General features: G+C 45.0%; 1 protein-coding gene across 1 annotated transcript; it reads left to right on the top strand.

Annotated features, from left to right (window-relative positions):
* Nucleotides 1-2,752: 2,752 nt before the first annotated feature.
* Nucleotides 2,753-9,068, top strand: tnfsf13b (TNF superfamily member 13b). The gene is made up of 6 exons (XM_061724429.1): nucleotides 2,753-3,132; nucleotides 3,835-3,931; nucleotides 4,899-4,955; nucleotides 5,775-5,887; nucleotides 6,922-7,072; nucleotides 7,697-9,068. The coding sequence occupies exons 1-6, from the start codon at nucleotides 2,908-2,910 to the stop codon at nucleotides 7,807-7,809; spliced, it is 756 nt and encodes a 251-aa protein (XP_061580413.1). The 5' UTR covers nucleotides 2,753-2,907; the 3' UTR covers nucleotides 7,810-9,068.
* The last annotated feature ends 6,784 nt before the right edge of the window (nucleotides 9,069-15,852 follow it).

The following is a 15,852-nucleotide window of genomic DNA, read 5'->3' as shown; positions in this document are numbered from 1 at the left end:
CCCCTCCTCTGATGCTCTTATTTCGGGCCTCCTTTTCTAACCTTTTTCTGGTGCCCGGTTTTGTGCCTTTTGGGGCGCATGATCAGAATTAGAAAAGGGTTTATTGTTAACACACACAAGGAATTTGTTACAACAGAAATGTACAATATGAGGTTTTAAAGTGCCGGATATGAGTCTGTACAAAAAGTGACTTAGGATGACTTAGGACAGATAAAATGTATAAACAGAAATGTACAATATGAGGTTTTTAAAGTGCCGGATATGAGTCTGTACAAAAGTTACAGGATTGAAATATTTACGTTAATGTAACGTAGAGTGGGATGGGGGGGCAGTCCGTGGTTGACGGGGAGAGGGGGAACCGGGGCCTTGTTGATGAGGACAGCTGCAGACGGGAAAAAACTGTTTTTGTGGCGTGAGGTTTTGGTCCTGATGGACCGCAGCCTCCTGCCAGAGGGAAGAGTCTGGAACAGTTTGTGCACGCTTCAGGGTCCTGGAGGCGTGCAGGTCCTGGAGAGATGGAAGATTGCAGCCAATCACCTTCTCTGCAGAGCGGATGATACGCTGCAGCTGCTCCTGTCCTTCACAGTGGCAGCAGCGTACCAGATGGTGATGGAGGAGGTGAGGATGGACTCAATGATGGCCGTGTAAAACTGCACCATCATTGTCTTTGGCAGGTTGAACTTCTTCTGCTGCCGCAGGAAGTACATCCTCTGTGATAGCCTTACCACCACCCCTACTATCAACTAGCCAGGGACAACTTGGAAAGGGAAAATCTAAAGTAGTTCCATTATTTTGTTGTTGACGTAAGCCGTCCCTTGGGGCCCCTTCAGCTCGGGCCCCTAGGTAATTGCCTGGGTTTTCCTGCTCCGTCGCGGCGCCTCTGCCGACATGTAACACCCACCGGCCACTCACCCTTCCCGGATCGATTGGAGGCACCAATTACCATATTTTCTGGACTATGAGCCGCTACTTTTTTCATAGGTTTTCAACCATGCAGCTTATACAAAGGTGCGGCTATTCTGTGGGTTTTTCTTCCACCACTAGGGGCGCTCTAACCGGTATTACAATCAAAACTAAGACAAAATAAATGCAAAGAAGAATACGCTACTTCTTTTTTGGCAGATAGAAGTAGGTAGAAGCAGATTTCAAACAGATAAATAGATAAATAAATACTGGTTATTTTCTCTTGGTTCTGTCCCGTTTTAATCAGCAAAGTTGCTGCCGTGTTAAAAGACACTGTTAGGAAAGGATCTATTTAGGTACAAACATGTACATCATTTACAGTTCAAAATGGTTCTGTACATGTAGTAACTATCTAATCTAACAACATAAATATCTGCGGCTTGCATATCTTTTTTTTTTTAAATAGAGCGGATGCGGCTTATATACAGGTGCGGCTTATAGTCCAGAAAATACGGTACTCATTTTGTGATCCTTACTGATGTCTTTTTCCTGCAGCGTTGTGTTAGCGCACCTCTTAATGCTCCAGAGCAGGAAACCGCCTAAACATCTGTCGTCACATTCGTGCCCACATCGGCCGATGATCGCTCAAAGCCAGGAACTTCCCAGAAATCCAGTAACTGGCATCAAAACTTTGTGCGCAACTCTGATTGATACCCGGTAAACACGCCCCCTGGCTGTGATTGGAGGAGCGGTGGAAACTTGGTGGTTCCAAAGGAGCAAATTAGCTTGTTTGTGTCCAATTATCAGAAAATAATGGGGATTTCAGCCAATATGACAAAAATACTCAATTGCACCCGACGTTAGGGGGGAAGTTAAAATAAATAAATGACCGGTGTTGTGCAGTTGGGGTTTTATTCACTTAAATTAAATACTTGCCTGCAGTACTCTACTGCCCTTATTTTTAACAGCTTGTGCTTTTTATTATTTTACTTCTTTTCTTATTTTATTTCATTTATTTGTTATTTAAGCGTACTCTTATATTAGCAACTTGTGCTTTTATTATTTTACCTTCTTTTCTCATCATTTTATTTCATTCCATTTGTTATTTACTGTCTAATTATGTCTTGCCGCTTTTAATGTTGATGTAAAGCACTTTTTTTTTTTTTTTGTTTATTTTGGTCATCCAATAAACACTGTTGACCACTTTGAATCATCTTGTGTTGAATTGTGCTATATAAATAAACTTGCCTTGCCTTAATTGTTAATCCTGGTGAGGATTAGGGGATGTTCCTTTTTAAATTATGTCCTGTTGCATAAAATCTTGATAGAGTTCATTTTCTCTTCTTCTCTTTTCCTACTTGGTAATCGTTGCATCACTTCACATTTTTAATTTTGGGAATTGTAGCTTGTCTTGACTTGTTTGAGCTTTTGTCGAAAGTGAAGGTTTTTCTTTTGTCGTTTTAGTATTTTTGCACTTCCCTCTTTCAGCGCGTGCCAGAATCAGTCAGTTGTAAGAGTTGATCGTCCTGTTTCTCCTACTGGGTCTAACAAAGGTTCCACCTCCGCCACCTCCAGGCCCGTTTCCATCGCACCGCGTTGTCGGGTTGACCCGGGTCGTCCCGTTGGGCGTCCGAGGAGGCCAGGAGGGTTCGGCCTCCGCCACCAGAGTTGGCGTGGAGACTCTTGTCAGGGTCGTTGGTCATGCAGGAAGCTGAGTGTGGTTAGCCGAGCGGAACAGCAGAGGGGAAGCTGTTTTACCCTTTTTATACTGTATTTGAACTGCGCAGTCACTCAGACCGAACTGGATCTGCCGGCAGACGGACAGAAAACGAGAGTTAAGGAAGCCGGTCTGGCCGCCGGAAGACAATCGGGTCATTGTTGGGTCTTGGGGACAGAAGAAAACGTCCACTGTTCTCGTCCCGAGCCTGTCCGGGGGGGGGTTTAGGGCGCGAGGCTCGCCGGGCCGTCGATGTGAGCTCCCTGGGGGGTTCATGTTCCCCTGCCATGGCAGCTTCGGCAGGCGTGGGGTCGGGGACCAAGGGACAAACGGCAGGTGAAAGAAGGCTGTCCTGGCCCGTGTTCCTGCTGACACTGGCCGCCGTCACCTCCTCCTCGCTCTCAGCTCTCTCCCTCTATCAACTGGTGGCCCTCAAAGCCGAAGTGGAGGGACTCAAATCCGACATCAGTCGCAGGAGAGGAGAGGGGCAGGAGGCCAGGAGCAGGAGTCAGGTGAGTACGCCGTCATCGGAGGGTAGGGCTGGGCGATATATCGAGATTTTAATATTATATCGATATATTTACAAACGCGATATCGTACGAGACAATATCGTTTATATCGATTTAATTTTTTTTTTTTTTTTATGATTTTGATAGCTTATTTTGTGACAAATTGACTTGAATGTTTTATTTGAGATTTGCACAAATGTTTTGTTATTTGCACAACTGTCAACCTCAGTGGAAAAGTCTGCCTGTTACTGTCTACATTGTATTAATTGCAGTGTATTTTAATTTAATTGTTATGCAGGAAAGGGATATTTGTTTTATTTTATTCAAGAAGCATTTTTATTCTATATATGCAGGCAGTTTATTTTTATTTCATTTGTTTTATACATTTGATATTGTGCAGACCTCTGTTAATAAAGAACCTGTGTGACATTTGGCACGAGGCTTTGTATTAAAACTGACTGTTTTTTTAAGGGTTTGTCTCAGAAAAAATGAAGCTAACAGAGATGCTATGCTATAATGCTTTGGGGGAAACCTCAATTATGTCACAGAAAAAATATCGATATATATCGAGTATTGTCATTTAGCTAGAAAATATTGAGATATGACTTTTGGTCCATATCGCCCAGCCCTATCGTAGGGGTTTACATCCCCCGTAACAAGCGCTGACCTTCGCTGAGTGTCAGACGGCTGCTTCATGTCCTGCAGACTGAAAATATCAGGAGCAGGAGAAACATCCAGGAGCCTCAGCAACCCTTCAACCTGACGAGGGAGAGGAGGATGGTACCTGGGACGGAGACGCCAGGTGAGACGGCAGCAACAGGAAGGTCAACACTGACAAGGGTTGTTGTGCTTTTACAAATCTCCTTAAAGGAGCAATGCCTAAGATACGTGTTGAATCCACCGACGCTGTCAAGTCAGCTTTGCATCCAGTTAAAATAGACGAGATGCTTCGCTGCCGTCTCAGAGAACCTGACAGTCAGCTGTCAGACGGCCGAGAGCAGCAGAAACGCTTCCTTCAAGACCGAATGAGAACAATTCATCTGCTTCGGGGTCGAGTTCCCCGCCTCCGAAGCATTTCCACCGTCTGTCGGATAATTTAGACGATAGATGCTGAGAATATCCACATTTTACCAACGTAATCCATCACTTTCATGCAGATTGTGACATTTTTACACCTGAGTATATTTCCCTTTGGCAGGTTTGTAGTTAAGAACAATTTGAAAATACTTTTTTTTTTTTACTACTTTTAGAGAGAAATATTGTAGTTTTTGCCCTGAACAAGCCGGTAAACATTAAAAACTGCAGCTGAAGACACATTTCAGATGTCAGATGCGAGTTTTGTGTGTAACTTCTTGCATTGTTGAGTTCTAATAAAAGTCAAAATAATCAGATATCCCACTGAAATTAAATATAAGAGAAAAGAATATGACAAGTTAAATCCGATTTGTGTTCAAAAAGCTTATCTTGGCTTGTAATTAGTCGTCTTGTGACCTCTGAGGCAGATCTGGGTTTAAATCCAGCAGCCTCGACAGGAACAAGCCGTTCACTCTGCTCAACGTGTCTCTGATGAACTTCATGTGCCGAACCGGTACTTTTACAGAAGTAAATCTGATTTCGTTCTGAAATGAGTTGGTGAATTGTAAACTTTGACTTGATGATGTAATTTCTGCTCTTCTCTAATGTGGGTTTTTTCCCCTTTTTCATTAGTTTTTTTTGTGAATTTAAGGGATATGAGCACTGAAACCAAATTTTCTCGTATTTTGAAACAGTTTCTCAATCCTGCCTGCAGCTACTGGCGAACAGCAGCAGAAAGACCTTCCAGAAAGGTAGCGTGAGTCCGACATCACCGTGGCATCTGAAAGCATACGCTTTCACTCTTTCTGTGACTCGCTGCACTGTTTATTCTTCACTTTCTTACCTGCTTTCGTTCAACATGACCGGGGGTCGGCAACCCGCGGCTCTAGAGCCGCATGCGGCTCTTTAGCGCCGCCGTAGTGGCTCCCTGGAGCTTTCTCAAAAATGTTTGACCTTTTTTTTCCTTTTTTTCTTCTTTTTCTTCTCTTTTTTCCTTTTTTTTCTCTTTTTTTCTTTTTTTTCCTTTTTTCTCTTTTTTTCTCTTTTTCTTTTTTTCTTCTTTTTTCCTATTTATATTTTTTCTTCCTTTTTCCTTTGCTTTTTAATCTCAACATTTCGACTTTTTTCTCGAGATTGTACTTCAAAATTAATCTCGACATTCTGACTTTGTTCTCAAAATTTTGACTTATCTCCACATTTCGGCTTTTTTTTCAACATTTTGACTTTTTTCTCGAGATTGTACTTCAAAATTTATCTCAACATTTCGACTTTTTTCTCGAAGTGCATAATGAAAAAAAAAAATTCCACCAGTTATAACTAAAATAGATACATGCAGCATGTGTTGCCTTCATTCTAAGGCTTATAGAAGACTTTTCATTTTTTGCAGCTCCAGACATATTTGTTTTTTGTGTTTTTGGTCCAATATGGCTCTAAAACATTTTGGGTTGCCGACCCCTGAACATGACTGATACAAAACATGTTTCGGTTCTTTCGCTTCTTCCTAAATGTTCATGAAGACCTGAGGAAGCTGTGGCTGCGTTTGCATGTTTTCTAACCAGAGTTGTCCTCAGGTGAATACACAGGTATCCCCTGGCAGGCGGGGCTGAAGAGAGGCTCCGCCCTGGAGGCCGACGGCGACCGCATCGTCGTCAGGGAGGAGGGCTTCTACTTCGTGTACAGTCAGGTGGGTCCATGAGCTGCCGTGTCATCACTTCTCCACACGGGGCTGCTGCTACTCTCTTTTCTGTGTTTTTTTACACACATTGGGAGGGAGGGGGTGATGGGGATGGGGGGGATGCTCAGTAAAAGCATGCAGCTGATTGAAGGACCTTGAAGAAAGGTCAGATTAAGAAGTCCCAGAGAATACCGGATAAAGCCTATGTTATTACAGCCTTTACCACACTCATTTCATTTTTTCATTTCATTTATTCTTTATTTCATTCAAAAAAATAAAACAATTCAATACAAATACAAATGTTCTTAAATTGTGAATGAAAAGGGAGCAGAAAGAAGAAGAATCTTATGTGATCTGCCCCTTTTTCCAAGAAATAACTTCACAATTAACATAAATTAAAAAAAAAAAGAAACAACTAAGTGAATAAAAAACTAAAATAAAACTCCTTGCGAGACGTTTGTTCCTGTTCAGATGGAAACAACAAGCGCCTCCATCCTTTTCTCATTGGGTCAATAATGTCATGTACTTCTTACAGCTAGAAAAAAAATCAAATACACACTCAAGGGATCCTCTCAATCTTTTTTCAAAATATGGAGTCCCTTTCTCGACTTCTATGACTCCTTACAGGAGCCCATTGACAATGAATAGGATGGAACTCACACATGATCGATCGCAGCCGTGAACACTCCCCTCTTTTTTTTTTTGTTTTGTTTTATTTTTTCCCTTTTCACTTCTGTTCTATTACTCCTCAAATGTGCTTTATATCCTGTTAAATAAACCTATGGGTGGGTGGTTGGGTGGGAGGGGGGTGGGAATGGTGGACTCACTGTGTCAATGTTTCAGCTGAACAATGCACTTTTACATTTTGGAGATGAATGTGCAAATTGAAGTCATGCATATGTTCTGTACTTTTCATCTCTGTGGGATAAATATAAAAAAAAAAACAATAAAACATATTTACAAAAAAAAAAAAAAAGAAGTCCCAGAGAAAAGTGAGCATGAAGTGCGTTTCAGTGCCCCGAGCTAAAGACTGACGTTGGCAGGTCTTCTACATGGACCGGACCTTCATCATGGGTCACGTGGTGTTCCGGATGAAGAGGTTCGTCGTGGGCAACGAGGATCCACACGTTCACCTGTTCCGCTGCATCCAGAGTATGAACTCTGATCATCCGTACAACACCTGCTACACGGGAGGTGAGTCCGTCTCCGGCCGCCTCCAGCCGTCTCTGGCCCGCCAACAGGTCACACGAATACCGAGGGGTTCTGATGAGCGGCGTCTTTGTTTTCAGTCTCAGTCTCATCTAGCATGGCTGTGTCGGTGATTGAGCGGAGGGAGGGGTCTTTTTTTTTTTTATTCTTTATTTATGTATGCCAGTACATATCATAAAGTAAAAGCAGTGATATTCTTATCTGCCATCCAGTTTTTTCATTTTAAGTAAACATACAGGACTGTCTCAGAAAATTAGAATATTGTGATAAAGTCCTTTATTTTCTGTAATGTAAAAATGTCATACATTCTGGATTCATTACAAATCAACTGAAATATTGCAAGCCTTTTATTATTTTAATATTGCTGATCATGGCTTACAGCTTAAGAAAACTCAAATATCCTATCTCAAAAAATTAGAATATTCTGGGAATCTTAATCTTAAACTGTAAACCATAATCAGCAATATTAAAATAATAAAAGGTTTGCAATATTTCAGTTGATTTGTATTGAATCCAGAATGTATGACTTTTTTTTTTAATTGCATTACAGAAAATAAAGAACTTTGTGTGAATTTCAGAGTCTGAGCTGATGTTTTTTGCATCCCTCAGGCATTGTGAAGCTGGAGGTGGGAGACTACCTGGAGCTGCTGATCCCGCGGTCCGCAGCCAACGTGTCCCTGGAAGGAGACTCCACCTTCCTGGGGGCTTTCAAACTGGTCTGAGGTGTCAGTCACCTCCCACCCGAGCCAAGGGATGCCGTTGCAGGGAAGACGCGGCCTATCTGGAGGAGAGAGAGCAGTGCAGCAGGTTTTTTGGTGTTTTTTTTTTCTTTTCTTGTGGTTCTCTCTCGTGACTTTTGCGAATACGACAAAAATACAGGAAGCAGACATTTCTCTTGTGGCTGAACAACAGACTGTGGTTTCTATCGCCGATGACATCACGAACGCTCTTCATTTTCACCATCCATCAACACAAACTGTTTCTAAAACTGTCAGATTCACTTTTGCTTTTTCTCACATATAATCACACAAAGGATACAAGATGTAAGAGACCTCCCACTTATATAAAATCACGCTTTCACTGTATGAATCAATAATATAACCTCCCATCCTGCAGCACTGACACCCACGAGGTTGAAACAGTTCTGTCTTTAAACGGCATATGCTTTATTCATTAGCCGATGTGTCAAAGTAATGTCATTATTTCACTGGAGTTTTTCTTTTTTATACCCGGATGGTGAGATTTCAGTTGCAATAAAGTGATGATACCTGCAGAAGAGATCCTGGATCGAGGTTGTTATTTCCACCGATGGGCACGAAAGGAAGGAAATCACATGGCAGAAGAAACGCAGGGAGAGCAATCCAGCTACGGTTGAGAGGCAGCAGTGAATATCGTGCTTAAGAGGATATTTTTAGCTCCGAGCAAGACCTTACACTGATTTATTTGTCTGCAAGGAGCCAATCAATGGCTCGCTTCTTGTGAATTCTGGAAGGATGCAGCTTTCTTAAGGGTAATGCTTCACTTTGGAATAATCTTGATGCGCGATGAGAGTGAGATGTTATCACAGATCACAGAGAAGGAGATGAATCAAAGCTGCTGTCACAGATAAATCAAAGCCAGCCCTCGACAGCCGATATCTAACGGCCGGGTGAATTGCTGGTGACATAACAGCTCAGACTTGACACGGCCTTGTGAGCCGTCGCCCTGCAGGGCGGAGTGCATGTTTCCCTTTTTTCGCCGCAGGGAGTTTTGTGAAGACGGACTGGAGTCGTCAACGATCTCGCCGATGTTACGTTCCGGGGACGAGCTGGATTTGTGATGTCAGCTCAGATAATAGAGGATCTAATTATGGTCACAAAGTGACATCAAAAAAACTTTCCCACAAACGAAATATGGATCGATGCAAAAGCCTAACACGAAGTTGTTGAATTTTTCTTTTCAAATATTATTATTATTGTACATGTTTAAACATAAATCTGGCAGGTCGTTAAATAAAAATATATAAAACTCATCCCAAACGTTGTCGGTGTCTGTCTGCTCCTCCTCTCCGAGGTCCCCTGGCCTGTCGCCCAGCAGCAAAATAGCTGAACATGACATAGAGCAGTGTTTCCCAACCCTGGTCCTCAAGCCCCCCCTGTCCTGCATGTTTTAGATGTTTCCCTGCTTCAACACACCTGATTGTAATTAATGTACCTCATTAACTTGTCACCAAGGTCTGCACAACTCTGTTGATGACAAAACTACTTATATCACGGTCTGCTGAAGCAGGGTAGCATCTAAAACATGCAGGACTGGGGGGGCTTGAGGACCAGGGTTGGGAAACACTGACATAGAGGGTGTCTCTAAATCTCATCTAAATGAACATTTTACGTGAAAACACTTCATTTTATCTGCCACATTGTCTACTGCAGCTCTGTGAGGTATCTTCATTCTTGCAATTGTTTAACACATCTAGGAAGTAGAAAAGGTTGCAGTTCCTCAACTGACCAGCGGGGGGTGAGGGGACATAGACTGTTATAAAACAATGGACAAACTATAGACCCTTTTTCAGCCTACGTCACAATGTTGCGCGCGCATCTTGGCAACAGAAGTGGCGTTGTTCACCAGCAGTTCTGACTTAAAGCAAGCATTTAACAAACTGTTCCCAGCATCAACATGTCTGGTTGTTGCGTAAACGGTTGTACGAATCGCTATTCCACCGGGAGGACTAAAGTTTTATAGGACCATTTCAGAGCAACCGGTGCTCCTGCGGCGGCTCGTACCTTCAGGGACAGCTGGACATCGAAGTCTCTGGCCTGCAGGAACTGGACCCCTCCGGACCCGGGGGGGACCCCGGAACCCCTCCGACCCCCTCCGGCCCCGGGGACCCCGCACACCCGCTCCGCTCGCCGCCGCAGGCTCTCCAGGGCCGGCCGGAGCCGCTCCGGATCCTCCGGAACCTCCGGGGGCCTCTCCGGGTCCTCCGGGGGTCGCTCCAGAACCTCCGGGGCCGCTCCGGATCCTCCGGGAGCTCGGGGATCCGCTGGCCGCTCATGACCCTCTCAGTCCGGGTTCGAGGCTCTGCAGCTCCGCGGTGAGGCCACTTGCTAACGTCTTCAACCCACTCATTAATAGAACACGGATCTGGAAGTCGGACACCATTTGTCAAAGTCAACTTGTTAAGGTAAAATTTGCAATCTTTAGTTGATAATCCCCTTGCATAGCTTGACACGCTGTTCATCTCCGCCATACTTCCGTAGCCAAAATGCGCATGCATACGTTCTACGTCATCATTGTTTACAAACTATCTTTGTTTACAAATCTTCTTCTTACAATGTCTTGTTGCCCGGGAAACCGAAGGAAACGCCCCCACCCTGTATCAATGTGATGGAAATTTTAGCCTTAGCTACTTGAAATGACCAAGAGCAGCAAAAAATAGCCTCAGCCCAACTAAATGTTCAGACTGGTAGTCTGCCCCAAAAAGATTAACACTGACCTTAAAGATGTTTTTGTCGACTCAAATCGTAAGAATGAATCATCCTTTCATCATGATGCTTCCTTTGTTTCACTATCATTTCTGCATCGAGACGCTTCATGTATGTTCTGACCCTTTTGCATGCAACTGTTTAATTAAATCTACTGAAATGTGAATAATCTCATACCTTATTTTTGGTTACTTAGAGACTCTGGTCGGAAAGAACGTATTATAGTGTGTTTAATAGGTTTTTCCACAACAGTCAATCAAACGTCTACAGTCGATCTACACCGAAGTGGCTGCAGAGTTGGACACTTTCACATTGGAGTCTGGAGAATGGCTCATTTTTGGTTTTTGGAGGTTGGCGCATGGGTGAGTCCAAAAGTGAGTCAAACTGTTTTGCTTTTTGTTTAGCTAGATTTTACACCCATGATAAATGCATTGACGAAGGGGGATTATCATTGTTATTGCTCCTTGTAGCAATCTCGTTGCCATTGGGGTTTATTCACTCTCACTGCAGACACACGTGCACCCGCACCTTCAGCACAGCCCCCTTGCTGCTGTGCAGCCACTTCTTATGAAGGCAGGCAGGGTGGAGAGGTTGATTGGGCACACCTGTGCCCAATCAACTGAGTGGCTGCTCCTCCACCCTGCCACACTCATTATAAAGATTTTTGTGGCTGTAGTGGGCTTTCTTTGAAAGAGGGGTGAGGAGTCTGGGAGACAGGATGGAGCTAAGCCTCTCTACCTATCAGGTAAAATTACTGAAAGCAACTAACTGATGTACAATCAGAGGTGTGGACTTTTGACTGGCACCACCTGCTTCTTACCACCGTGCTGACTTTGAGCTGCGATCAAAGACCCAACAGAGCATTTAAACAGTTAAAAGAATGTTTTGTTGTGCGGTTGATTTGCCTAACAGGCCGCTGTGACGGGTTGCGGGTTCGTCCGGAGGAACAAGCATCACCAAGAGCAAGTAACTCGTGCTAGATTAGCGTCGACTAAATGCAGCGGCCATTTCTGGTTCTGCCACCAAATCTTCATCTAAAACAGGAAGTGTGTCCCAGATGTAACGGAGGATATCGGGCAGAAGTGGCTGAAGTGGTGAAGTTAAAGAGCGTTGGGAGAGAATTGCAGGCTGAGGGGATCCATAAAACTCTGAGAGGCTCTCCGAAGAGCCGCCCGCTCTGTTTACCAGCTGAACACACAGCAATGGAGAAAGAGAGGGAGGAGGAGGGTGTAAGGAGAGAGGGCTTCAGAGCGCGGACCTCTCCTATAAATGTGTCAAGAGTGATGCCCCCCTCCCTCCGGGCCACGGATGTCTTTGTGCGCTGTCTTGGTGACAGCTTGTGTGTTTGCGGAAGCTGATGTCATTGTGGTGTCGGCTCTCAAAAGAGAAACCAGCGTCCAACCGGGGAATCAGGAAATGAGACCTGCTGCGTGCACATGCTGGCAGCGTGGATCATTCACACGCTCGCCGCCGCCGCCGCACTCGCTCTTCAAGTTCACACATCACAAACATCCAAGAGAAGTCTGACAGCTTGGGAAACGGGCCTTTTCGCTCACTTGCCGTAATTGATGAGTTCTCTGTCATGACTGAATATCAGGACAAGGCGTCTGCAAGCCTCCAGCAACTGTTTTACTCACTCTGAACTAAAGACGACAAACACAGCCAGGTGTTTAAAAATAAAGGTCTAAAAATCTCCTTTAATGATTATTTTCATCCTTTAATTTCTCAGAAGCATCATTCTGTCCTTTCACGTCCCCCTTCCTCCCTTTTCAGCAGAGGATCAAGGTGATCCTTGACTCCTGATAAATGAAATTCAAAATCACCACAAAGCACTCAGGTTCACCCACGAGTGCTGACGCTCGTGTTCACCATCACCGCCCGCCCAAATGCAGACCTTTCAGACGGCCTCGCGGCGCTTCCACATGCCACACGATTCCTATATCTACATACTGGTGCTGCATTGGGGGATTAGCTGGATCTGCCGCCGTCCGCCCGGGGTAATCAGGCTGATCCAGAGCCCTCTCGCTGAACCGGCTCCAAAGCCGTCTGGATTTCTCATGTAAGTGAGGATTTGCTTTATCAGGAAACTGGATTGGGCCGTTGGCCACTCTAAAACCTCAACACCAGAGCCTGCGAGCGCCATGGTTTTTTTTCTCCAATGGATTCAGCTTGAGAGGACATATCCGATCTGAGAAAAAAACGAGACTGCTCCAGTGGAGTAAGAGGTTTATTATTTTTTAGCAGTTTTTACCATTTGATCATATTTAGCGTTTCTACATCAGATCTGAGCTGATCTATAATTCATGTGGCTCTGCTTCTATCTGGTAAATCAGCAGGGGTACAATCTGTACAAGGACAGAAGAGTTTTTAAAGTCCTCTGTGTTCAATGTTGTCTTTTTTCTGCGTGCACCATCAGGGTTTGGAGCATCCGGATCAGTTTCTTTGCCCTGGTCTGGATTCATCCTAGAGCATCTGAAACACAGTGGAACCCGAGGACCAGAACCCAGTTCAAATATGCAGTAAATACTTCATAAATTAGGTGTTATGGGTTTCCCCGATTGCCCCACCAGTTCAACAAAAGAAGTAATGTCAACATAACAAGCAAACTATGACTGTGATTCAATGTGGATGTACTAATTCATCGTTTTGAGGGACTTTCTGTTTCTTTTCTCATATCTTTCAAAACAACTGGTGGTTTGACTTTATTTCACATCCCCATCAATGTCCTTCTTAGGGGGTTAACAGTTCTGAGGCCTCCGTAAAAATAACCTTGGGGACTCCCCCAGACAGGGGGGTTCCTCCTGTCTGCACGTGCCCTGCCAGAACGGGGAAGTGTGGTGCAAACCCGCTGACCGTCGGTTTCCAGTTTAAAAAAATTATTATTTAACGTTTCCCTTTGCCACACACGGGCCCAGAGAACCCTCTATGCTGATGTTTGCTCGTTTCTGCCTTTTAAACATGACATTTAATGATGAAGGATCCGATACAATCAATACAAAATGAAAACATCAGTCACCTGCAGTCTTCATCATTACATGCACGTGACATCGTCTCATGTCGACCTCCAGCTCATCAATGTGATATTGGGATTTACATCCCTAATGTTCAACCAAATGGCCATGCCAGGTGCAACGAGGGATAAACTGGAGTGGGACTCATGTATTTGGTCACTAAAACAGAAGTTAGGGAATCCCTAAAGTTACTGACGTTCTGTTGGGAACGGATTGCGTGCGTCAAAGTCGATGGAAATCCGATAAACAGACACTGATACTACTCAAATTGCAGCTTTATGCAGATTTAATTCCTACTTCCTTTGTTGCACGGAGAAGCGGCGAAGGGAGAGGCCAGAAGTGAGGTTAGGAGTGGAAGAAGAGAAAAGGAGCGTTTCCCTCTGCTCGCCACTGTCTTTTTTTGCTTCTACCAACACGGCATCGTCTGAGTTTCTATCTCTCCTCCCCGGCCACAATACAGTGCACATCATGCCCAGGAGCACAATCGCAGGGTGTAGTGTGCACGAAGTCCCCAGTCGCTCATTGCCACCATCTGCTTTTGGGCTTTTGATAAGCAGCTGTAATTAGACATTTAAACTCCCGTCACACTTGTTTTTTGTTCATCGCACAGAAGCCAGTGCTCTCTCTCTCTCTCTCTCTGGCAAACTCCTAAATCTCTCTCTCCTTCTCATCGAACCAGCCTAATTCTCCCTCCCAACTACCCCCCCCATTCACCCCAACTGCCCCCCCCTCGTCTCCTCCCCTCACGCTCTCTCTGCCTTTAACTCAGTCTCTGCTGGTGGAACGTCAGTAGTGGCGTTCAGCCTATTGGGGCTGATGCAGAGGACGCTGGGAGTGGATATCTCTCCGGCTCACTCGGTCGGGGAGTATCAGATCTCAGCCGTCGAGGCCGAGCCCGGACCGTCTCTGGATTTTTACTGCCGACAGGAGAGCGAGGAGCACGGTGTGGCACTGCTGTGAGGTGACGGCGCTCATCACCTCCCACTTGTCTGGGTCTGGCCGTTGAACTGGGTGAGTTTCTTTGATCGTAGGAGGGTCCAAAGGTGCAGTGTTGATGTCAGTGTCAAGATAAAGCTCAGAAATGTGTCATGAAACTTCACGCATGAGCCGTTTCTGTCTTCATGATGCTTTTACGGGAGAAAAACGGCGTCTTCTTCTTGAATCTGACCTTTGTTGTTGTTGTGCTCTGAGAGAGTTGACGTGTCAACTGGAGACTTGTTGACTGCAAACTCCTCCCAAAAAAAAGAAGAAGAGGAATGAAAAAACCAGCATGATGAAAGACAGTTGCTTTTTTCTAGGATGTTGGAGAACTTTCACTGGTGATGTTTGAAGTCTGCGGCATGTCGTTGGAGAGAAAACCAAGACTGGACCATAGTGACGTGTTGTTGGAGTGGGAAAACCAATATCGTAGAGGCATGTTTCAGGAGTGGGAAAACCAAGACCGGGCCATAGAAACGTGTTGTCGGAGTGGGAAAACCAAGACTGGGCAGTAGAGACGTGTTGTCGGAGCGGGAAAACAAATACGGTAGAGGCGTGTTGCAGGAGTCGGAAAACCAAGACCGAGCCGGTAGAGACGTGTTGTCGGACTGGGAAAACCAAGAACAGGCCATGGAGACGTGTTGTCGGAGCGGGAAAACCAAGACTGGGTCATAGAGATGTGTTGTAGCAGTGGGAAAACCAAGACTGGGCCGAAGAGACGTGTTGTTGGAGTGGGAAAACAAATACGGTAGAGGCATGTTGCAGGAGTCGGAAAACCAAGACCGAGCCGGTAGAGACGTATTGTCGGACTGGGAAAACCAAGACCGGGCCATAGAGACGTGTTGTTGGAGTGGGAAAACCAAAACCGTAGAGCCGCGTCGCAGGAGTGGGAAAACCAAGACCGGGCCGTAGAGATGTACTGTAGGAGTGGGAAAACCAATACCTGGCCGTAGAGGCGTGTTGTTGGAGTGGGAAAACCGAGACCATAAAGATGTGTTGTAGGAGTAGGAAAACCGAGACCATAGAGGCATGTTGTAGGAGTGGGAAAACCAAGACCGGGCCATAGGTATGTGTTGTAGCAGCAGGAAAACCAAGACTGGGCCGTAAAGACGTGTTGTAGGAGTGGGAAAACCAAGACCGGGCCATAGGTATGTGTTGTAGCAGTAGGAAAACCAAGACTGGGTCGTAAAGACGTGTTGTCGGAGTTTGAAAACCGAGACCATAGAGACGTGTTGTAGGAGTGGGAAAACCAAGACTGGGCCGTAGAGACGTGTTGTCGAGGAAGGAAAACCAAGACCGGGCCGTAGAGACG

This window comes from Cololabis saira, chromosome 6, assembly GCF_033807715.1.
Source record: "Cololabis saira isolate AMF1-May2022 chromosome 6, fColSai1.1, whole genome shotgun sequence".
NCBI lineage: Eukaryota > Metazoa > Chordata > Actinopteri > Beloniformes > Belonidae > Cololabis > Cololabis saira.
Note: the sequence above shows the minus strand (reverse complement) of the source record. Positions and strands in the feature narration are given on the sequence as shown.

Excerpts from the sequence above, each read along its gene's own strand:
- tnfsf13b (XM_061724429.1), top strand. The coding sequence starts at position 2,908 with ATGGCAGCTTCGGCAGGCGTGGGGTCGGGGACCAAGGGACAAACGGCA. Across the intron at positions 5,888-6,921 it reads TCTACTTCGTGTACAGTCAG|GTCTTCTACATGGACCGGAC; the intron begins GTGGGTCCATGA and ends TGACGTTGGCAG. Across the intron at positions 7,073-7,696 it reads CAACACCTGCTACACGGGAG|GCATTGTGAAGCTGGAGGTG; the intron begins GTGAGTCCGTCT and ends TGCATCCCTCAG.